Below are 24,422 nucleotides of genomic sequence, written 5' to 3'. Positions count from 1 at the left end.
AACAAGTAAAGCCGAGGGTGTGCTGCAGCTTTTTGAGGAAACTGTTTGTAGTATGCGCTGCCATGTTCGGACATATCTATTATCTGTTTACAGAGTAAATGATTTAAGCATGCACATTGTGATTGGTAATGGAATTGAACGCAGTTCCTGGGCAACAGTTCCTCAAAACAATTTGCAGAGGGGCAGCTTATGGCCGTGTTTGTAGTTCTTTCTCTCACCCTCTCTTTCTCTTACTTGCCCTGCCACTTGCCCTCTTGTGTTTTTGGTGACAGATGGCCACTGTAAGCAGCTCTGCGTCACTGGTTTAGTGACCTGGTTCCTTTTGGGTTAGAGTTACATAAACATTTCAATCGCCCCTCGCACCCATCCCTCCAAGTGGGTCTTACATCAGATTAATGCACAGAGTTGCCTTTTACCAGTTTCATTATGCCCTTGGTGAATACTCTGGGGGTATGTGTGTGATTGCTGGGCATTGGTACACCCCCCACCCCCCCCCCCCCCCCCTCTCTCGCCCAATGTTAGCTGGGGTTGAGCTGATTGACTGATTTTTATCTTGTTGCCACCGTGTGCATCTCATGTCTCATCTAAAACAGCCACAACCATAATGCTTCTCTGGTTTCTAATAGCAGTAAGTGCATGGCTTCTAATAGCAGTAAGTGCATGGCAATACACACGAGGCAGACCTTTGCGTTGCCACTGCGAGCCGTTCCCAATGTGGTTATTCACCTGACCAGTACCTGCATGAGTACTAACCCTGTGTTTGTATCTGTTGGACCACTGTGCTCACACACCTCACTGCACCCAGCAGCTGGATCAGAACCAGCCTGAGAAGTTGTTGGAGGACCAGAAGAGGGTAGGTACCTGCAGCAGCATGGCAGCTTAACTTCTACAGCAATACTTCGGAGATTCAGTGACACATCCAGTTTTGGACATAGAGTAGTCATTTCACCTTGAATGTAAAATGTTTTTTGTTTTTCCTGCCTGCTTTTTGTGTTTCTAACCACTCCCCTTCCCAGCTTAAATGTCACCTAACTAACTACGATTTAACTGAAGGAAGAAAAAGAAATCATGTTGATAACCACATCTCCCTGTACGTCCTTTATCTAATGCGTGCATTTCAATGCAGTGACTCTACAAAGGGTCGGGCATTTCCAAGCTCACAAAAACAAGATGAATAAGAGTTTGGTGGCCCAGGTCTTTACCAACCATTTTAGGTGACTGGACACCATCAGGATTTGGCCCGTGACTTCAGTGAAAGGGAAGTATTCCCCATTGAGACGACGCATCTTTTGACTACAGCTGATCCAACCATCCAGTACACACCATACATACAGCTGACTAACCTGACAATAAAATGATGATAATGGGTCTTCACACCTACTACATAACATAATCTTAACCTCCCAGAGTAGCACAGCTTACACAATGCTGCATGGAACACCCACAATTGATCATTACTTAAAAAATGATCACGCACAAAAACAAAAAAATACCCTTTCCCCCTCATTTCCTTCACGTTAATCCACAAGAGGTCTGGCAGGTAGCTATGGGCTGCGGTTGCCATAACAACAACAAAGTTGTGCTGCTGACGACTCAACAGTGGATGAGTCAGAGTGGGGGAGGGCTGGCCCCAGGTCTGTCTAAGTGAACTCCAGGAACTCACATTGTCACTACACAGGGCTGCTGCTGCTGTTAAACGTATGCGTGTGGGTGGTGAATCATAAACTTTTGGCATAGATGTTTGTGACTTCAATATTTTAATTGAAATGTTTCTTTCTGAGCGTGGTCTGTATCATTTGCTGAGGCAATCAGGTTGGTTTTGGTGTCTTTGTGTGCATCTACAATGCTGACCGTTTACCTGATGATGCCATTTTATCCCAGTTATAGTTACAACTTGTCTCTCCCCCCGTTGCTGGCTACACGTCATTACATCCTTCCATTTCTTTCCCTCTCACAGGGCGAGGCGCTCAGACAGATTCTGGTGAATCGTTACTATGGCAACTTTCATCGAAGTGGTGGGAGGAGGGACAGCCTGACGTCATTTAACAATGGCCCCCTCAGTCCAGGAGGACCCAGCAAAAATCCATCAGGTGGGACAGCTGTTGCTCGCTTTTGATACCGAAGGAAGGAGATGTTTTTTAATTCTTAACAGCAGAAAGTAATGAGTGAAGTTTAGTTGTGTACCACACACACACGCAAGGCCTCAAAAACACTGATTTTGACATCTCCAAACTAGCCTTATGTTTACGTGAGGTATTCCCCATTGAGACTACAGCTGACAAAAGCCTCTAACAAATGGATGTAGGCATTTGTGCCAGTAATGACTACAACTACTATCAGGGGGCAACAACTAGATGCACCTTTCCTTGTGGTTTGCCAACATGTGCTCATCCCCTGAAGCCATAGTAAAACAAGGCTTCTCAATAATTGTTATTTTAGACTGGCCCTGAGCCAGTTATCACCTCCACAGCTGCACCATGAGCTCTTATCCCTGCCTGATATCGTTTTCATTGTGTAACTATATCTGCAGTCAAAATGCTGAATCTCTGTGCAGTGTTTGAGCTTTTGGTTCTGATATGTATGATGCAACATTTTCATGTAGATTTTGGAGGACATGTTGGTGCCAGTGATATGAGCTGTGAGGGGTTTTTCATATAAGTTCAGTGCCAACACCAACCTTATAACCACAAGGTCTTGTCTTCTGCTGTGCCATGAAAGGCAGTATTTTCACATTCATTGCAAAATTGGTGTGACTGCCATTTTATATGCATCTAACGCCTAATCTGTAGTTGTGATTACCTATGCAGATGTTGATTTTTTTTTTTTTTACTTGAATGATCCGCTTTTCACTGTTGCTAGGTGACAACCTGCTACTTTCATCTTGAATCTTTGAAGTCAGGGTCAGGCTGAGTTCCATATGTAGTCTGAAGATGAGGAGGCCATGTGAACATTGAAGAGTCACACCAAAGCTTTAGAAATCCACTTTTATGTAACTGATTTTGCATGTGCAAATTAATCTGCCCCATAGATTAACCTGGAACTATTGCTAAGCTCAAAACACAATCATTTTAGCTCTGATTTTAATGAAGGATTTAGCTCTTGGAACTAGATTTGATGCGATCTAATTGATGATGTGGACATTGATTGAAACTTTTAATATTATAAACTGTTTACCTTATGCATCTGATTCTCAACTGGCCTGTCAAACTGTCTCTGTTTTTGCAGCATTGGGGGCTTCTGGGGGCCTGAGTCGTGCCGAAATGAGCCTGGCAGAGGTACAGTGTCACTTGGACAAAGAGGGAGCCTCTGACCTGGTCATTGACCTCATCATGAACACCACTAGTGACCGAGTTTTCCAAGAAAGCATCCTCCTGGCAATTGCATTGCTAGAAGGTGGGAACACCGTCATTCAGGTCAGTTAACCTCTGAATTTCTTACCATACACATGTGGGAACTGAAGGGACACACTTGCCTTACTGTCTACTTTTGAAAAGCTGAGGTACCAGATGCCTGATTCTATATTATCGTAAAATAACACACAAGATACACTTACCTATTTAATTTACTGTAACGGATCTTCAGTGTCTTAAGAGCATGGACCAGTATCTCTGTAAAGGCTCCACTTATCGTGCAGTCCATCTATAGCTGATCCCAAAATGAATTCAGTATGGCATGGATGGTTTTCATTACAAGATCTACAGTATGTTGATCACTGGGCTGCCACAGCTGCACGTATACATTACAAGAGCGCCTCTCCATACCCCCAAATCTAGCAAACCATCATTTGGCTAAAAGGCCTCGCCAGCTGCCTACAAAGTCTGCAGTTTGCTTATAATAATACATTACAAAATGCCGTGAACTCCCTCTGGACCGATGTGTTCATTATGCAATTTAAAATAGTTATTTTTCTATTTGCTTTAACTTGAGACAGTGTTAACGCCATTATCTAAATTGGTCTCTTTTCCATTTCCGTCTGTTGATCTCGCTCTTTTCCCTCTGTCAGTAGCTCTGTCTGTTGATACCCTCGTCTGTCTGGAGCGCTGCATGTTATCTGCGTCTCTCCGTCTGTCTGTTGATCCCCTTGTCTTCCCATCTGTCTCCCCGTCTGTGTTTCCTTGCGTAAGCACGGTGCTTGCATAATCAGATTAGAGCAAGGAAGCCACTGTGGCGAAGATAATGCTCTGGCTTCCCACGGCTGCCACAGAGCTACGTCACGTGACCCGTCTGCGTTACATAAGCCCTGTGTGAATGAACAATGAGGAATGTCTCGGCCCAAAGAGCATACCATTCTTTCCCGCTCCTTTTTTTGCGCTCTTTTGCCGGCCCGGGCTGGGTCGTGCTGGGCCTCCGGAACTGGGACAGTGGGGAGATGCGGAGGAGGGACGGGGAACAGATTGAGGAGAAACTGGAGCTGCTCTCACCCGTGCAATCTTCAAATTGGTTGTTAAAAGGGATGTTTCCTTCTGGGGAGCGTAATCTGTGCAAAGTGCTTGGAATGTGCCACATAGCACAAAGATTAGTTTTTTTTTTTTTGGGCTACCAGACAATTACCTAAAAAATTTAAATAAAGAAAAAAGAATCCTGAAAAATATAGTGTAAAATGAACACAAAAGGTGCATTAATTGAGGAAACCTTTTCTGTTACCTTTTGCTCTGTGCTTTCGTTCAGAAAGCTCTAAAGGAATAATATTTATTAGGGCCGAGACTCGATTAAAAATATTAATCTAATTAATTAGAGGCTTTGTAATTAATCGAAATTAATCGCATATATTATACATACAAATATTTGACCTGAGAACAGTGAGAAGTCATTTTTTTCACGTGGATTTTTATTCAACCAATTCCAGTGTAGCAATAGCATATTTAGAAATATAGTATTTTCAGAAATTCAGGTAGCCTATAGGTAAGTAGACCTTCTGTAAACTAGGTTTTTTTTAAATAGACCAATACTTTCAAGTACATTCAGAACATTGGTTATTTTTTCAGACGTGGACTTAGTTACCCTGGTCCTTAAACCAGTCATCTGGTGCAGTGTGGGTTGGGTGTGGGTCCTTGTACTCGAGTCGGGCTAACGTCCACGCTAGCTGCTAATTGTTTTGCGTTGAGGTGATACTTGAGGCTCGATGTGAATTCCTTGTTGCACAGCTTGCACACAACCATGCTCTTATCGACGCTTCCATCCGTGTGTTTATTATAATAAGATTTCCCATTCACGGGGCCACCCGACACGGTCTCGTCAGCTTCTTCGTTCATGTTCACTGTGGTTTGTTGTTGTCTGAAGTCATGAACGCAAGTTGGTGCTCCAGTATAATCGGTCCCCCGAAACTCATCCAGTGAGAAACGTCCCGCGGTGCAAAAAATAAGTGTAAAAATGTGTAAAAAATGTTTAATGTGTTATTTTTTGTGTAATTAATTAATCTTAATTCACATTGTAATTAATTAATCGTAATTAACGCGCTAAAGTCCCGGCCCTAATATTTAAGTTAATTTTTAGTGTTTTTTGTCATTGTGTTCATCTGACATGCTGAACTGCGCATCGATTGGATATCACATTCTCTGAAAACAGTTAACTATTTACTTATGAATGTAATACATAATAAACAAACCACACAGAAAAACTCAAGATAACATGCACAGTCACTCATTTACACACACTCCCTCTTGTTTTGCTCTCATGCAAAGCTATTGTATAAATGATATTTTACAGTCAGTGCTTTTGATGCTGCTGGCTCTACACCGATCCGCTTTTATTTCTGGCCAGCATGCCAGTTCCTCTGCGAGAGCAATAACAGATCTCCTAACAGCTGTAAATTGTGTTGTGACATAGCAACTTGTGGCATTTCACTCGGGAGCCATCTGTTGTTGAACCGCAGGGAAATCTGTTTGGTTTCCCTCCAAAGGTCTCGCATTGCAGGTGCATTTAACCGCTGTTGCAGAAGCAACAAAGACGTCCACTGTTTCAGGAGGGATAACTAAAGAGAAAGGTGACTATTTTGAGGAAAGCGAGGAGGCGACAAAGGAAAGGAGGGAAAGGACTTGGAGGAGAACAGAGCGGCGTTTGGTTTGCATGTGGTGCAGCCTGACATGAGCGGGGAGGGTAAGAGGGAAAGGGAGCGCGAGTATAAATAGCTGTTGCATAACATCCCTTTGTTGATGCCAAGTGGCGGAACGGAAGGAGAGAAGGGAAAGCGTGATGACCTTGTTTTTCAGTGTTATCCGCCCCCACCTTCCCTCTCCTCTTCGTCTCATTCCACTCAGGGTTTGTCGCCATGGATACAGACAGACACTGTTTACCCAACACTGTGGGGGGCCGCTGAGATGCTCCCCTCTCTCCTCCAGCCACAGTTAGTTTTATTCCATTTTCTTGTTGACCAGCGTGTGTTACTTCCTCCGTAACGTCATCCCTCCCCACGCCCATCTTGTCCTTGCTTTTCCAGGGATATCAGAAGCCAGGTAGTGTCTTGATGATGCTGCGCAGTCATTGGGTGTGCAATGACCAGCATTGAAACACACAAGCAGCGATTGGTTGAGACATGAAGGTTTAGCTATTCATTTTTCAGCCACATATGCAATTCTTTAAAAAAAATCTATGAAATGAAAGTGTTCTGTTTTTTTTTTTTTTTTCTTCTAAGATTTTCCAGCTTTATGAACACATCTTTATTTCAGTTCACTAGTTCAGTGAGTTCAGCGCAGTCCTTCTGTGCTTCTGTCTTTGTTGGACAGCATTGGACACAATAATGAATAAGTGCAACATGCACAATACGTTCACCTCTCAGCCTCCATCAGTCACACAAACTCCACTTTACCGCAGTGAACCCTCAGAGCTCAGCCAACCCTGATCGCCGAGATGAAACGGGGTGTTAGTCCTGCCAGCCCTGCGCTGTGAGCCTGCCTGCTGTAACCGGGGGGGATCCCAGTGATGAGCTCTGCTGCATTATGGAAAGCATAGGCAGCAGAAACCAAATATGATTACATGAAAAAGAAGTTGGAAGCCACACAATTATCGGGAGATCTGATGCTGTACGTGTGATAAGCAGTTGTGTCGTCTGAAAATGTGTGTGTGTGTGTGTGTGTGTGTGTGTGTGTGTGTGTGTGTGTGTGTGTGTGTGTGTGTGTGTGTGTGTGTGTGTGTGTGTGTGAGAGGTAGCATTCGCATTCTGATTCAGCTGGTGTGTGTTTGTTTGTCTGTGCGAGTTATGTAATTATAAAGAGCGGGGCGTGGGCTTCTCCGTGTTTTGCTCTGGTCCAATCTGTCTGCGTTAACCTGGCCGTGGCCCTCATGCCCCCTGCGCCCCCCCCCCTCATCCCCCTTTCCCTGCAGGCCTGCCTGTATTGTGAGCAGAGACAGACAGGAATGACCATCGCCTCCCTCCTCAGGCACGCTGTGAGCTGTGTTGCTAGCGGTTCAGCTAATCCCCGCCTCAGCCCCCCCACCCCACCCCACCGATCCCCTCCTTCCTCCACGTCTCCTCCTTTCTTCAGTCTTGGCAGAGTGTGTACGTGCCAGAGGGCCGCTCCGTGGTGGAGGGCCGTGTTTGGGCCACAGTGACGCTCAGGAATCTGCTTTGGCGCACAAGCAGAGAATGATGTCATTGTTTCTCCTGAAAGCAACACAGTGTAGTAGAACAAATTCACAACTTTGTTAGCTCTGCTCTGATTTCTGTTGATTAGCTGCATACGCTTTCTTGTTTTAGCAACTTAATTGGCTTTAAGTATTCTAAATTTGGAATGAAAAATGCTCTTTTTTTTTTTCAATGCTTTTCAATGATTAGTACAAATGCCTTGATTAAGGAGAAGGGAGGCTTGTTTTGGACATTTTTCGTAATGTTTAGCTGGTGACTTTCATTCATTTGTTTTCCCTTAGCAGCCCAGTTTTACTATTAACCTGGAAAGGCAGACGATTATGTAACTACTTTGAGCGCTGTCCTAGATGCTGTCTGATAACATTCCCTTTCTCTCTCTCATTTACGCTCTCAATCTTTTTTTTCTTTCTTCCGCGTTCCCTCTTTGGTGTTTGTTTTTTGCCGCTGGTTCAATTTCCCAGTCCCCACCATCCCTGTTTGTTTATCTGTGTAAGTACTTCTCCCTCACGTGTCACTTATCATCCAGTAAGTTTGGCGAGGGTGTTTCTGTTGGTCAAAGCCTTTGCGTAGACTGCAGCAGATAACGCCTCTTACATAATCACAACAACAGCCCTGTCTCTGATACACGGTTTATACATTGCGCTCGCAGGCTCAAATATGTTCCCATTTTGTATAACCCCCCTTCTGCAGCGTTTAAACCCTCCCATGGTAGTAGATCCAGACTTCATTATATGACGCATTTTGTCATAATACAAATCTGGACGGGGAAATAAAGTTTTGATTCTGTAATACATTTTGAAAATGATATTAAGGCTGAAACACATTACCATTTTGATATGAGATTAATCAGTTTTAGCTCTTACCATTTTAAAAGGGATAACATTTAAACTTTCTTTTAAATGGTATGAAATAGTGACGAGCATTTACACGCAGAGATGTTTGAACAAGCAGAACTTGTATTTTTGTTTGAAGAATGATTGACATGATTAAGCAAAATTGCTTCAAGCAAACCATAGGATCCACACCAATACACACTCATTTCTGTCTTCTTGTTTTTTGTGTCCAGCGTTCCTTATTTTGCCGTCTGACTGAAGACAAGAAATCCGAAAAGTTCTTCAGGGTTTTCTACGACCGTATGAAGCTGGCCCAGCTTGAGATCAAAGCCACGGTGACGGTGAATACCAGCGACCTGGGTAACCGAAAGCGAGATGATGACAGCCAGGACAAAGAAGCCCCTGTACGCAAAAAAGGTCAGAGGTCACATACTATGGTCTGAATTGATGCATTTTTTTTTGTCAGGTTGATCCCAGGTGAACTTTGTTTGCCAATTCTGAGTAGAAAGAGGGTTTATGTGGCTTTCAACTCCTTTGCTTTTTGCCTGTCTCTGTTTAGCTAGAGACTCAGCGGTGGTCATGACGGAGGACGTGAGGGAGCAGCTCTTGGAGGCCTCGACGGCCACAAAGAAGGCCTTCAACTCATACCGGCGTGAGGCTGACCCCGATGACCACTTCAACTCAGTCGATGGCCAACACAGCACCGGGGACAAGAACCAGGACGAGGGAGAGATGAGTTTTGTTATTGTGATCATGCAGCCCATCCTTCGCTTCCTCCAGCTGCTTTGTGAGAATCACAACCGGGATCTACAGGTCAGTCAGATATCCGTCAGAGAGGATTGGATAGCGTGCCTTCCTTATATCTTATACATCCATTCTTTTGCATCTTTGCTGCCGGGATATAAAAATATAAAAGGTCTTAGGGTTTTATTACAAATGCTAAATCCTATAATCACCATTGTCCTGTGTGTTAGAGGCCTCTTAATGGCAACTCTTTAAAAAAGTGGAACACGGATCATCTTTCAGGGTTTTTCAAAAGTGTTTTTGTGGTTATCCGACATTTCTTTTTTTTTTTTAGATTATAAGAAAATATAAAATAATAATATTTCAGGCGTTGCACACAGCTTTGGGGGAAAATTACAGCCCGAAATGTGTGCCCAGTGACAACAACTCAACCACTTTATCTCCTCCAGAATTTCCTTCGCTGTCAAAACAACAAGAACAACTACAACCTTGTGTGTGAGACTCTTCAGTTCTTGGACTGTATCTGCGGCAGCACCACAGGGGGTCTTGGCCTACTGGGACTGTACATCAACGAGAAGAACGTAGCCCTCATCAACCAAACTCTGGAGAGTCTCACAGAGTACTGCCAAGGCCCTTGCCACGAAAACCAGGTACAGAGACTCGGCCCTGTGCTTCCATGAGGGCTACTAGCCAGCTTTTTTTTATGATGGTATTTTTTTTAAATGTTCTTCAGAATTGCATCGCCACACACGAGTCCAATGGAATTGATATCATCATCGCACTCATCCTGAATGACATCAACCCTCTCGGGAAAAAGCGGATGGACCTGGTGTTGGAGCTCAAGGTGAGAAAGGCTTATTGGGAAGAATCTATTCCTTTTGATATGCTTTAGTTTTTAGTGTGGTTAGAAATGAGCAAACGGAACTGTGTAGTACTTTCCTAAGCCTGCAGGATGGGATATAACTTACTGCTGAGGCTATAACAGCAGCTGGGCCCTAATTCTTCTGAGTTACACTAACTTTTGCGCTGCCCTTCCAATGAGTTTTTTTTTTCCCCAAGACCATCTGGGTTTCTGTCCGTTTTCCTTGAATGCAGAAACTGACAAAGTTTAAGTGCTTTGTATTTTTGTATTCTTTTCTTTCCTCAGCTTGCTTAGTCTCTTTTGTCCCCTCTTTCAGAACAATGCGTCCAAGCTGCTTCTTGCAATCATGGAGAGTCGTCACGACAGTGAGAACTCCGAGAGGATCCTGTACAACATGAGGCCTAAAGAGCTGGTGAGGAGATGATGTTCTGCATCTTGTCCTTCTATCGCTTGATTTTTCGATAACAAACACCACTGAGCTACTGCCTTGGCTACTCGGCATCACAGAGTACGGAATCGTGTGTGTGTGTCCCTGTCCAGGTGGAGGTGATAAAGAAAGCCTATCTACAGGGAGAGGTGGAGTTTGAGGACACCGATGAGGAGGATGACATCGGGGAAGAGGAAGAACACGATGCTGCCTCCCCCCGAAATGTTGGACACAACATCTACATTTTAGCTCACCAGGTCTGCTCTTCTTCTTGTGCGTCCATTTCTCGCTCCATGCGTAAATCGTGACGGAACACGGATACACCTCGCCTTGGCGTTTTTAAGACGCGTGCTCCTTTTGGTGTGTTCTTTTGTGCAGCTGGCGCGTCACAACAAGGAGCTGTCCATGATGTTGAAGCCAGGCGCGAGCGGCGGAGAGGGAGATGAGGCCTTGGAGTTCTACGCCAAACACACCGCTCAGATAGAGGTCATAACATGCAACTTCTGTCCCAGAGTGTCAAGTACAATTTCACATCCTCTACAGTTTTTTTTATGACGACAATGTTGACCTACAGATGCCAAGGTGACGTGTGTGTGTGTGTGTCTCTGTTCAGATTGTGCGTCAGGACCGCACCATGGAGGAGATTGTGTTCCCTGTGCCCAACATCTGTGAGTTCCTGACGTCCGAGTCGAAGCTGCGGATCTACTTCACCACAGAGCGAGACGAGCAGGGCAGCAAGATCAACGACTTCTTCTTGCGAGCGGAGGACCTCTTTAATGAGATGAACTGGCAGAAGAAACTCCGAGGTGTGGTACTAGTGGTATATTTTGTCAAATGAGGCCCGACAACCTTTGTACAAATGTTCGGTTCACGTTTAAAGCAGAAAATAGTAATTGCATACAAAACACCACAAAATGCTTTTTTAGTTTTGAAAAACAAAAATGATAAATATATTCTCTATCTTGCCTTGAATTAATAAATATTAAACTGTAAAAACTACTCACATTAGAGGAGGTGGAACCAATTACATTTTACTTGATAAATTAGTAAACTATCAAAAGAGGTTGGGGATTTGCGTGTTTGGCCCAAAGAGACGAGCAGGTTTGGTGAATCGTGAAACTCCATCTTAACTGTGGGTGGGAATGTTTATGGGTGGCTACGTGTGCCTCCGACAGGCTGCCGAGATGTCCAGCGTGTGCCTAGTGCATGCTGCACCGCTAAGCGTTTATGGAAAATAAAAGTGTATCCCCAACTCCACAGCAGGTGTGTGTGCGCGTGCGTGTGTGCGTGTGTGTGTGTGTGTGTGTGTGTGTGTGTGTGTGTGTGTGTTTCCACTGTCTAAAAGCAGACAGGGGCTTTCCACACTGTGAGTGGTGAAACATTTGTACATTAACCTTTTGAATCACAACTGAGAGTGTGTGTGCGCCCTTATACAAACGTACACAGAGCGGCACCCCCACTCGGTCTCCTGTCTAGTCCACGCGCAGGACTGCATACGAAGCCGTATTCCGTCCCTCACTTAGAGGAGGGAATTGACAGGGAAAAGCCACATTTTATTTCCCTCTTCCAGAAAATGTATATTTTTAAATGTTAGATTAGTTTTTACCTTTTTTAATTCATTTATTTTTACAATTAACATCTCAAATATTAACGTTGTTGGTTGGTTTATGTTTCGTCAGCGTTTCTTGATGCAACATTATTTTCTGCGCCAGTTCAGCTCAACTCACATTAACAGGATTGAATTGTAATAATCAATTTAGTGCTGGAACAATTAGTTGACTAAACAGTAATTAAAGTTAAGTAAAACGGTTTTAATTAATTACTTTTTCATCATTATTATTGATCAACTATTAATCCTAGTTTCCTGAATGTGAATATTTGCCAGTATTTATATAATTTCTTATATAAATGGATCGTCTTTGAACTCTATTTGGACAATCTGGGTACCTTGCATTCTTAGAATTTTACTAACACAATAAAACATTTCTAAACAAAAATCTAAATCAAATGGAGCAAAAATAAATTCTCACTTTACCTCCCCCCCCCCCCCCCTCCCTTCCCCTAGCCCAACCAGTGCTATACTGGTGCTCCAGAAACATGTCTGTGTGGAGTAACGTCTCCTTCAACCTGGCTGTGCTCATGAACCTGCTGGTCTGCTTCTTCTACCCCCTGGAAGGTGTACATGCAGGTCAGTCGCACCAGTGGGAGACCATGCTTTTTAAAACTCAGCCCTGACCCTTCTTACACCCTGTCACTACAATCTCACTTTGCCTATTTTTACAATATCTGTACTCTTTTTGCTGCGAAGCAGACGTCAGCTTAGCCCTGGTCGGCTTTTATGCAGAACCCAATGTGAGCGTCTAAGCTGCATGTGTGTATTTAGTGCACTACTGTTTACATATTTTATCTTTCTGGTACTAATGGCCTATTAGATTCTACAGTCTGAATCTGAGTGCACAACACGAGTACGGTTGTTTCCGTGTGTAAGACATCATGTGAGACTCCCTGTCAAACTGCTTGTTCCTCCCTCACCGAGAGAGCAAAACACTCAACAAGATCACAACTCTTTGCGGTCCTGGCTCTCTTCTGCCACGAACTAAAGACACACCTCCTCAGACTATACCTCAGCTAAAGACACTATCAAATTGTAGCACTTAAATTGTACTTATAATGGCTCTTATCTCGTCAAATTGTAAATCCGCGTATTTAATTGAAATTCTTGTTTCTGGTTCTTTTGAGTTTCAATCCTCATGGTTAAAATGCACCTTGGATAAGCGTCAGCTAAATGACATGCAATGCAACCGACATTTTATGGTTTTAGGGCCACTTCCTTCTCCCTTTCTTGCTGTGACAGACATGCACACACAATGCTTCCCCTCTCCTTTCCTTGGGGCTTTCAAACAAGGGGTTACAAGAGCAGGAGACTGGGTCAGTGTGTCCTGCCTTTTGGACAAATGGGATCAACTCAACCCATGCCCACACGCTGACAATGGATGCTTGCAGCCTTCACGGGGAGTTGTGCACATTTCTCCATCTGCACATATGAAACTTAAGTGCGAGGGAGCTCGACCGCTTATGAGCGCACGTAAGCACCGCTGTGTGAGTCTGCAACATCACCGGAGCCGTGTGCTGCCCCCGGCCCGTTCCTCATGAATCTTTCAGCGGAGGTATTTTTAGAGATGACAGTTCTGTAAGTGGCACCTGCCATGTGATCTCCACAGGGATTCTATGGGAGAGAAATCCAGTGGAAGGGAAGGGGCGAAGAAGAATGTTCCCTTTCCCATAAGTTTTCTCATTCGCTTCCAGTCCCACCAAATTTGTTTTTCTTAAACCTTGTATTTCTGCCCCATTTTCTTCCACCTTTTGTCTTTTGTTCCTATTTATTCTTTCCAAACCAACACTTTCATTCATGTACCTTTTTTTCCCTAGTTATGAGTACTGGAGCGCTTACTACCATTGATACGTGCGCACATATTTGCATATTAGTGCAGATATTAGTGTTTTTTGTGGTCCGTAACGGAGGCAGAAGGCTGGTGCGGCCTGGTTTTTAGGCTGCGCAAACCTGATATTTTGTCAGTGATATGTTGCCACATGAACCCCTGACTAGCACACTAATCCTGGATTTACTTTGGGATCAAGGGAAGCATAAGGTCGGCCCTCACCAAAACATAAAGCACACAAATACAAAAAAAAGTTTCATATTACTTTTTAACTGACATGAGTTTAAAGTGACACTAATTTCAACCTGAAGGCAACACCTCAATAATGCCTTCTTTTAGGCTGCAATCTGTGCTGTAACCTCGCATCATGATTCCTTCATGTATTCATGACCTATTCTTTCTGATCCGCTGTGGTCAAAAGGAATTGTGGCAAGTGTCTTTTGAATGCTTTCATGTGCATTAATACGTGTATTTATCTCCTGCAGGTATGCTAGACACGCACCTCTCCGCCCTGCTGTGGATGGGAGTCTTGGCCACCCTGGCCATTGTTATCATCATGCCCCAACCGCTGGGCATCCGTGCCCTGGTCATTATCAGCATCCTGCGTCTCATCTTCTCTGTTGGCCTGGAGCCCACGCTCTTCCTTCTGGGTTCCTTCAATGTAAGTGATCTGCTTTAAATAGTTAGTTCACCCGGATTTCTCCTCACACGGTTAGTTGTGGTCTAATGGCTAAAGGCGACTCAAATTTAATGGATGGAAATGGAATTCTGTGGAGCTGAAACAATTGGTTATTTAACACGCAATTATTTCTATTTCCAGCTTCTGAAATGTGAGGATTTTGCGTGTTATCTTGTTCTTCCTGTTTTTAGACATTCCATTCACTCCAAATGAATTGAGATTTGTAAATGGAAGGTTTGTGAGATTTATTTTCAGAAAGTGTCCATGGATACTCCAAATACTAAATGACACAGTCTGTATTGGAAGTGGGACGTACACATAGAGCCTAGCACCGACCGTATTTGAGCACCTTTGATGAAATGCATTCCCTTCCATTGTATTGGAAGAAGAGCAGCGTTCTCAGAGCATCTGAAAATGTGGACAAAAAACCTTTTCAACGTTCTTCTCTTGTGTATTTTGTCATTTTGCCCAGAGAAATGTTAAAAACATACTGGTATTTCTTTGTTTCACTACTCACGCACATTACTGCATGTACTTTCACAAGCTGACAAACCACTAGTTCCAGTTCTTCTTTCACACTCATGCCCACTCGGCAGGCTGGTGCAGCGTCTGCCGGTGGCGTTGCCCCCCTGGCCCCATACTTCTCCTTGGCAGCGCCATGCCCACGCTAAGCCGTGTGAAGCAACACCCCCCCCCCCCCCCCCCCCAATGCACCCACTAGTGATTTTCTAGATGTGCGCACACACACACACACACAGACAAAATCAAGTATTGGACACACCGAGATCATCTCCCTCCTCAAACGCTACACTGACCTGAACAAAATAAACTGGGTTATCGAGGGAGATCCGGTTAATGCAGAAAATGAGAGAGCACGTTACCATGGACTGCAGTAACCGGGTTACTCTCAAATCTCGTTTACACGCAGCTGGTCAGTAGTCCGATGTCCCCACTGATTGTGTGTTTGACATTTTTGAACCATGTGTTCTCTTTTTCTTTGCAGCTGTGTGGGTTTTTCAAATAGCACCCAGTAGTGTCAGTATCATTCTTAGTCAGATGGAACATTTCAGAAACATGCGTAAATAATGATGAGTACTGCATACATCCAGGGTTGGGAAGCTAAATCTGTTAAATCAAGTTACTGCAACTGATATTGAACAATACTCTAAAGATGCATTTACTTAATCTTCCAGGTGTGCAATAAAATCATCTTCCTGATAAGTTTTGTGGGGAACCGAGGAACCTTCACGCGGGGTTACAGAGCCATGGTGTTGGACTTTGAGTTCCTCTACCACCTCCTGTATCTCATCATCTGCTCTCTGGGGGTGTTTGTTCACGTCTTTTTCTACAGTCTGCTGGTGAGAGACACACACACACGCTGTAAATATATATACACACACACTCTTACTCTAAAGGGCAGCAGATTTTGTGTAAAACCATGAGTCAAATATTACTTTTCTTTCTCTAACGGCCGCCTAAGCTTCCCATTTCGGTGCATTCCCCAACATGTCCTAACTGCCTCATTTGCTTCTTTAATGGTGTTTGTGTTGTTGAGATGTTAACTTCAGGTCTAGACCGCTAGACTGAAAATGCAAACACTGAAAGGTTGCCCAATTAGCCAGGCCCGAGCAGCTGTTCTGCAGATGCAGTGTGACATATTTCCATATTTTTGAATAACAAAATCCTGTGTTTCATGGCCGACAGCAAACTGAGGATTCAGTGCAAAAGAAAAAACCTGTTAAAGCCATCAAATGAAGGCCAACTGAATCCAACAAACCTAATGTGCTTCTTGCCACTTGGACTTTCTTGTGTAACTTTACAGGACTTGGTAGCTAACACTGGTTTCCCTGTCGGTTGAAGTATGTAAACTAAATGAATACACCACATGTTGACCGTAGGCCACTTTTCTAATGAATCTATTGTTGAATGTATGTCTTTTTTTGATTTTTCTAACGTGTGCCTTTGCCTCTGTAGCTTTTTGACCTGGTGTACAGGGAAGAAACCTTGCTGAATGTTATCAAGAGTGTGACTCGTAATGGACGCTCGATCGTGCTCACCGCCGTGCTGGCGCTCATCTTGGTCTACCTGTTCTCCATCGTGGGCTACATTTTCTTCAAAGACGACTTCATCCTGGAGGTGGATCGGATTCCCAACACAACTCTGAGTGAGGGCATATTTGATGGCTTTTAATTTTTGTTAATGTTTTTTTTTTCATTTTGCAAAGACGAGAAAGCTTGTACAACTTTGGTTCCTACTCTCTAGAAAATGGAGGCAGTCTGGCCAGTGAGTTCCTGTCTGCAGGAATGTGTCCGGGGGGGACTGATGAGAATTGCACCACGGAAGCCCAACAGGAAGATAAGGAAGGTGACTTCAACACTGAGTTTTAAATAATACAATGAAATCTAACCATTTCAATCCAATAAATGCAAATCATATGTAATATTGGAATGTTCTGCGCTCTTTTCTAGATTACTTATCATTTATCCTACAACAAACTCTGTTTATAATGTGGTTGTTTTAGTGGCAGGGTCAGAAAAGCTTGGGGTCAAACTTTCTAGGCCGTATTTGAAAGGTGAAGTGGCGCATGAGGGAATGTTGTCTGAGAGAAGTGGAGAACTGAAATCATTTCTTGTGGATCATCCTGAACTATTGGGATCATCTGCTGCCTTTTTCAGGCAAAAAACAGGTTTTCTTTTTTTAGTTTCTTTCATTCTGCGGTCACACCAATTCAACATTGAATTCATGTGACTCTCTTTTAACTGTCGCATAACTGCCAAAAAATTCTCATGTGACCTCAGTGGACCTAAAATAAAGTCAACATGTGACCCTGTTTATTCAGTAAAAACAACATGTTTGTATCCCCTCGGCCTCCAGCCGCGTCATAGAAACTCTCTAATGATTTGGCCAATGACGAACACGTGTTCGCAGGGCCATTTAACCAAGTCAGGGCCATTTGTCAAAGAATTGTCAATTTTACCAAATTGGTTGCATCTTTCAGAAATGTTGCTCTTTGTTTTGCTTTGTCTAAGCGTCGTCTCACTGTGAACCAAAACATGTAAAAAAGTTCCAACAGATGATACATTTTGCAACTAAGCCAAGGATATTTCGATAGCAGTTTGTACCTTGTTCATGCAGATGTCTAATATTTATTTGTATTAAGTTTTTCTTCTTGGATTGTTTATCAGAACTCATTTGGGTCTATACTTGATATAAACATATCAAGCACAATATACTTATCATGCATATGGCATGAGGTGTTTACATTTTTGTAGAAAATAACATATAGTCGACTATTGAATCATCGTGATTTCTAAATAAAAGGAACCTTAGTACTGCATGCATGATGACAAATGTAAATTGCCGTGCGTAAACTTGGGTATTATGAGCCACAGCTTGATGCTTCTGATGTTGCATTTGATTAAAAAAAGAAGTCCCAGTTGTCCTAATTCTGCTGTTATACCAGTTCACAACTCATTACGGTGTAAATGATGTCTCTAATGCAGCAGGGTTGTTTGTGAGGGTCTTAAAACTACCATACACCTTTTTAAAATATACACACTTTCCTCTTTGCCTCTGCAGATTTGGTGCACGACAGTGAGGAGGACAGCGACATGGAGCGGACGTGCGACTCTCTACTTATGTGTATCGTTACTGTGCTGAGTCACGGCCTGAGGAGTGGGGGAGGTGTAGGGGATGTGCTCCGCAAGCCTTCCAAAGAGGTAAATGCAGCTCTAAAGATAGGCACGTGGGTGTGTGTTTGTCACCCGCAGCTGTAAAGTGAGGGTCATGTGAGCTGGTTACGAGCCCACCATGCGCTGAACTTGTTTAAAAGAAGGAAGAAAAAAAAAAAAAACGGTTTCACAACATTTCCTCGCAGCTGCACTTCTTCCGTCTTTTTGTCAGAGTCAAACCTCAAGATAGATTTCCACCGAATTCAGACTCGCCACTAATGATGTCAAAAGAGGATGTGAATATCTGCCTCGCATACTTGTAACGCAACTCTGGCCCCGCAGTTTTCAACCCCAAACGGGTGGGAGGTTGGCTCCGTGCACAACAAAGCCAGCGTGTCCCACATGTGTTTAAATGCATTAGGCTTGCGGCACACTGTGTAGACGTTGACGTTCATTGTGATGATGTGCTACACAGACGGGAAAAGGCCGATCAGGTCGACCGGCTCTGTTACTGTAGCATCTGGCAGGTTTCACTTGTGGTCTCGTGTTTCCATTTAGGTCCATGATGACTAAGCTTAACCTCTTTTTAAACTCACAACATCGTACACATGCTAGACCTTTCCTCTGGGTCAATGCCTACCACAATAAAGTCTATAATATCTCTTTTGTTCAATTTACTCTCAATTGTTCGCTTGTTGTCCAAATAGTTAATAACTACTTTGTAAGTGACATTTCTAGTCGATACCTAATGAACATTTCCATTCACAGGAGCCGCTGTTTGCAGCCAGAGTGATATACGACCTGCTCTTCTTCTTCATGGTCATCATCATTGTTCTCAACCTCATCTTTGGCGTAATTATTGACACTTTTGCTGACCTGAGGAGTGAAAAACAGAAGAAAGAAGAAGTGCTGAAGACTACTTGCTTCATCTGCGGTGAGTCTGCGCTGCATCTCTTTCGAAAGCCCCATTGTTTCCATCATGCCTTTCTTCAGTTGCTTCACGTGAGTAGTGCTTAAACCAAACTATTAGTTGTTTAATCAATTGGCCAATCATCTGAAAGTGTATTATGATTTTAACAAATTATTTCAAACTTGCTAATGTATCACTTTCTCTTTTATCATATGTGGCATTTTTCTGCCGCTGCTTGTACTGTAATATTTTCCTAATGATGTTGTCTAGTCAATCGAACCTTAAGTTACTGCTCTCCAATCATCAGGGCAGCCTGGTAGGGCCGTGCTCTGTGATTCAAAGACTCCATTGGTACTCTTAGTACCCCAATATAGCTCATGTCGATTCGGTCCAAAATCCCCTTTTCTGCCTGTTAGATTTCATGGTGTGTTTGTGGTTTCTGGTTTGCCTGCTAAGCTGCACGCAGTTTCTTGCAGGCGCCTCCCCCCCCACCCCCCCCTCCCCCTCCTTCTCCCTCTCTTTCACTGAGCTGTCGTTCCAAAGAAGGTTGAGTCATGAGAGTTTCCTGCCACTGCTCGGCTCGCCTCCATAATTCATGTCTGTCTTACACCTCGAGACATTTACTCCCACTTGCTCACGAGCAGAAAGTCTATTTTTTTGTCCCCCATATGTCTTTGTGCAGCTTGATACTGGCGAGCCACACTCTGACCCTTGTTGATGCGGTATCTGCATTTCTTTATATGTGCATCTAAAGTACACGTGTGTGTGTGTGAGCCCAGCAGTACATTTTGTAGGTGTGTGTGTGTGTGTGCGCGTGCGTGCATACATGTGTTTGGGTCACGCACTCAGGACCGGCGGTGAGCGTTTGGAATGAGAACAGTACGTCACCCGGCCAACCGTCCGCTCTGGCTGACTCATTTTAAAAAAGGCCATGGCCCGCGGGGGGCTGCGGTCTCCATGGTTTCCCCAAGAACCACAAAGGGAACAGGAGATGCGAAGATTAGGAGCTGACCTCTACGGACTTAAGTGGCTCTCATCCATCCAGCTCTGTTTTATAAACCATCAATATTTCTTAGGTCTTCGGCCAAGGAATTTCCTGTGCAGCTTTGTTTTTTTCACTTGTAGCTAAAATATTTCCTTTCCAAGGATTCATACTTGGAGTCACTCTCAGTCATGTATACAAGAAGGGGAAGAGGAACTGACCGAATGTTTTTCTCAAGAAAGCGGTTTATATTTCATCACTGCATATTAATAACTAATATGAAGGATTACTGAACATGTCGGCCTGTAGCTAACGTGAAGGAGTTGTGCTTTAACATCAGTTGGGTTCCGGACCTCACAAAACAATTTTTGAATGACTCGATAATAAATGAGCTGATTAAGCGGTAACATGCAGATGTCTGATTGTCAGATAAAACAGTGAAGTGGGGACATTTTGGATTAAAACTGCAACCTGACTGACTGGCGCAAGCATATAACCAACCGCAAGGGAGCAACTTTAGTTATTCTTTTGGTGTCTTATAACTTTGGTCTAAATATAGAGGTAGCTCCTACTTGTTTAAATCTAACCCCCCCCCCAAGGATATATCCTTGGCTGAACCATAATATTATAACTGCACAGACGGAAGCTCCTTTTGACCATTTATCCAAACATGGATGTTTATAGCACCTTGAGAAACAAAAAGAACCAGTGGGTTATGTTTTTGTTTAAAGAAATATTTTTTTTTATAGGCAAAAGTGCAGACAACCAAACTTGCATTGATGTCTTGCAAGACGCCTTGTTAAGATCTATAAAACAAGAGGTCTAAATAATAACATATTGTTCTCTTCATTGCATCTTACTTTCCTCGATACAATCAAATTGCATATTTTGTTCACTTTAATGGTACGGAGCCATTATTGCTCTTTTAGTTTGTGAACTATAGTATAGAATATATTCACGAGGTTTTGCTGTTTAAATCCACCTAAAATATCCCTGAAACAAATATTGCCATATGTTAAACCTCTTTTAAAAGATTCTGCCTGCACTGCATGAAATGTTGTAGTTTCACCTCACTCGAGTACACAACACTAGCTATGCTTCTCCAGCACCTTGTCCTTTATCCCTTTAGAAAGTTTATAGTTGCAGTGAAACCTTTCTAATGCTGTTGTGAGTGCTTGTTTGCAATGATGTGTTATGTTGATTTAATGCATCTCATTTATGTATATATATTATTCCAATGTTGTGAGAAAGCGTGTCATTATCATCTTTATTGATATTTGCGTATAGCTTAGTTTCTATCTACTGTAATTTTCTTCTCTCTTGCAAAACGTTTTTTTTTTGCCTGACTTCCGGAAGATGCGTTTAACTAGCGTACTATTTTCCTGTTTCGGTGTTTGTTCCTAAACGTGCTTTGCATAAATAACCGGCATCGTTGCCCCTCTGCAGGCCTGGAGCGTGACAAGTTTGACAACAAGACAGTGACTTTTGAGGGGCACATCAAAGAGGAGCACAACATGTGGCACTACCTGTTCTTTATTGTGCTGGTAAAAGTTAAGGACTCCACTGAATACACAGGCCCCGAAAGCTACGTAGCTGAGATGATCAAGGTAAATAAAAAGCCTTACTTTTTACCCTGAAAGGGGTTCTAGTTCTCCTTCGAGCTGCATTGGGGTAGTTTATAGTCTGGTGCAGTAAAATGAGCGTCCAGTTTTTGGCGCAGCTACTACAACAGACAGAAACCCGGAGTCAGACTTGTAAACATGTACAGGCGTGTTCCACACACCGTTTGTACAATAATGCGTTCCTCTTGTCTAACCCGAACTGACTCTACTCAGACCGAACTGGCTGGTCATGTGCATTAAATGACACAAACAGAATGGTGCAGACATACAGGAATACTGTATAAGAGGGTACATTAGTTGCTCCCTAACCCTTTAACCAAAGCATGAAAAGAACCCCTTGGTCAGTTCTTTGGGATTTCTAATTGTAACGCACGATCAACGTCTTTCACTGTAGCGATGATGCCACGCAAACCTGTTTATTTAAAGAGAAATGGCCCTCGGCCCACGTCGTTTGGATTTCAGCTGTAACTGTAGCACCTTTCCCATGGAACCTTTTCACATGATTCCTTCTTTTGTCGTATGCTCGGTTGGCCACAGGAGCACAACCTGGACTGGTTCCCGAGGATGCGCGCCATGTCACTGGTGAGCAGCGATGCCGAGGGGGAGCAAAACGAAATCAGGAACCTGCAGGAGAAGCTCGAGTCCACCATGAGGCTGGTGTCTAACCTGTCCGGACAGCTGACCGAGCTCAAGGAACAGGTAGAGAACGCGGCCATAAACAATGCACACCTTTTGTAGTATATCTCCCATGGTTTATTCATTTTCCCTCCGTTGGGAGGTTATAGACGTCCTCGTGGTCCTGTAATTATCCGGAGCCACCGCATGATGATGAAAAGTAACAGCGGAGTGGCTGCTTACTGTTCTACAATCACCATGATGGACGTGGTCAGACAGCTTGAGCTAATACCCAAACTGGTTTTACTTTCAGTATTTGCTGCTCATCTTTGTTTTTGAATGGGTTCGTTCATGTACAAGTTAAAGTTAAGTCACATTGTGCGAGGACAACAGTCCTTTGAAAAGGTAAAAAAAAAAAAAAATACTTGGGAAAAACACTTTGAAAACCGTTTTCTTTCTACCAGCCCCCCCCTAAAGCTCATTAATTGATAAAATTGTTGTGTGTGTGTATAAATCCTCCTTTGGTTTTGAGATTGCAATGATCTTTAAACTTCCCTTTTTCACACGCAGATGACCGAGCAAAGGAAACAGAAGCAACGGATTGGTCTTCTTGGTCATCCCCCGCACATGAACATCAATCCCCAGCAACCTGCCTGAGGGCCCTTTTAGGGCCAGTATCACCAGTGCCTTCGCACTTTTGCCTGTGCGCCACATGTTACACAGGAGAATGCCAAATAACGTCTGTCTCCAGTATTTAATTAGGTTGATGTCGGACTGTGTACTACACCACAAGTGTTTGTACATGCCTGCTTCAGAGTGTCCGTGTGAAGTGAAAGTTATGAGCATGTTACTGGCAGCCCGTAGAGTGGATGTATTTGTGTGGGCGGAGTGTGCAACAAAGTGCCTCGGGACCCGACAATCAAGTCTTCGTGGTTTAGGGGATGAAAACTGACTTCACTAGTGCTACCTGAAGTGACTTCTGCAGTGCACCACGCGGACGGAAGATGCCAAAGTTCAGACCTTGTTCCTGTGGAGGTTTTGCTCTCAAGTGGCCTTTTGCTGACGTTTAAATCCTCCGGGTTGCTCCAGCAAACTCGGGTCACTTGTATATTTAAAGGTTTGTATGAACTTTGCGACACGTTTCGCTTTTGTCCGACAGCAATAGGAATACTTAATGATATGCAAGGTCTAAATAAGAATGGACTATTTTTGGGAACTAGTATTTGATTTCAAATTCAAAATATGGAGATAAATGACGCCTGTAAAGAACCCTGCAAAGGTCAACTTACTTTCTCTTTATGCCATTTAAAGGAAACCAATAGTTGGTTTTCCATTCATTATCACTTTAGCATTTTTTGCAATCTGAAATGAAGGTTCTACTTCTTCCAGGACACTTGAGATTAAAAAGGCTTTTGAGGGGTAACGATGCTGACCTGTATGTAACCTCCCTATGACAAAGCAAGGACCTGCCCTGAAGAAGGAACAAATCATGTGACTGCTTCACTCTAAAGCGGGTTGCATGTCGTGCTTGTTTGTAGCAATGATGTGGAGTCCCACTGAAAGCATAATGTAGAACACAAATGAATTTGGGAGAGAAGTTGGACATTGCTGAAATTAGATGTATTCTGCACTGAATTATGTAATCTTCTTTTCATTAATTTAGTCCCAAGGCACAATTTTTTTTCTGTAGCGCACACAAATAAGAAGATCCACTTGAGAATGACTGTTTGAGTGATTGAGCATCTGCGAGGGGAAAAATAGTAGATTAGATATTTGAAGTGCTGCTCGACCAAACTGACCTTTTATAGCATTAGATGGTTTGTGTCCAAATTGTACATCCCTTTCATGAAATCTATTTAAATAAATAAGTGTGTAAAAAAACTTGTGTGGAATTTAAGGAAAAGCACAGAACACTTGCGCTTCTAAAGGTAAGTTGTTTTTTTTGGCATTGTATTCTTTGTTTACCCGCTTTTTGGCGTAAAAGGCGTGATGCTTCTAGCATGGTACAGTCAGATGAAAGCGAGAAAGGAAGTCAGTTTGGAGATTTCCAGCAGA

The 24,422-nt window shown here is 43.3% G+C and overlaps 1 protein-coding gene across 8 annotated transcripts in view; it reads left to right on the top strand.

Moving 5' to 3' along the window:
- The window catches only part of LOC119194315 (inositol 1,4,5-trisphosphate receptor type 1), a 49,988-nt gene extending 25,748 nt beyond the window's left edge, over positions 1-24,240 (top strand). For 4 of the 8 annotated variants that reach the window (XM_037448563.2, XM_037448559.2, XM_037448560.2 and 1 more), the window contains 21 exons: positions 806-853; positions 1,958-2,090; positions 3,226-3,413; positions 8,649-8,832; positions 8,975-9,228; positions 9,609-9,809; positions 9,893-10,003; positions 10,338-10,433; positions 10,562-10,705; positions 10,827-10,934; positions 11,062-11,254; positions 12,514-12,636; positions 14,374-14,549; positions 15,761-15,925; positions 16,542-16,731; positions 16,830-16,931; positions 18,147-18,286; positions 19,007-19,172; positions 21,577-21,737; positions 22,290-22,451; positions 22,938-24,240. In XM_037448563.2, coding sequence (XP_037304460.2) covers positions 806-853; positions 1,958-2,090; positions 3,226-3,413; positions 8,649-8,832; positions 8,975-9,228; positions 9,609-9,809; positions 9,893-10,003; positions 10,338-10,433; positions 10,562-10,705; positions 10,827-10,934; positions 11,062-11,254; positions 12,514-12,636; positions 14,374-14,549; positions 15,761-15,925; positions 16,542-16,731; positions 16,830-16,931; positions 18,147-18,286; positions 19,007-19,172; positions 21,577-21,737; positions 22,290-22,451; positions 22,938-23,024 — 3,132 coding nt within the window. In that variant the 3' untranslated portion in view covers positions 23,025-24,240. The remainder of the gene's footprint in view (positions 1-805; positions 854-1,957; positions 2,091-3,225; positions 3,414-8,648; positions 8,833-8,974; positions 9,229-9,608; positions 9,810-9,892; positions 10,004-10,337; positions 10,434-10,561; positions 10,706-10,826; positions 10,935-11,061; positions 11,255-12,513; positions 12,637-14,373; positions 14,550-15,760; positions 15,926-16,541; positions 16,732-16,829; positions 16,932-18,146; positions 18,287-19,006; positions 19,173-21,576; positions 21,738-22,289; positions 22,452-22,937) is intronic. The other 4 variants (XM_037448561.2, XM_037448565.2, XM_037448564.2 and 1 more) reach the window with 2 other exon arrangements.
- The last annotated feature ends 182 nt before the right edge of the window (positions 24,241-24,422 follow it).

This window comes from Pungitius pungitius, chromosome 8 (assembly GCF_949316345.1).
Source record: "Pungitius pungitius chromosome 8, fPunPun2.1, whole genome shotgun sequence".
Lineage (NCBI taxonomy): Eukaryota > Metazoa > Chordata > Actinopteri > Perciformes > Gasterosteidae > Pungitius > Pungitius pungitius.
Note: the sequence above shows the minus strand (reverse complement) of the source record. Positions and strands in the feature narration are given on the sequence as shown.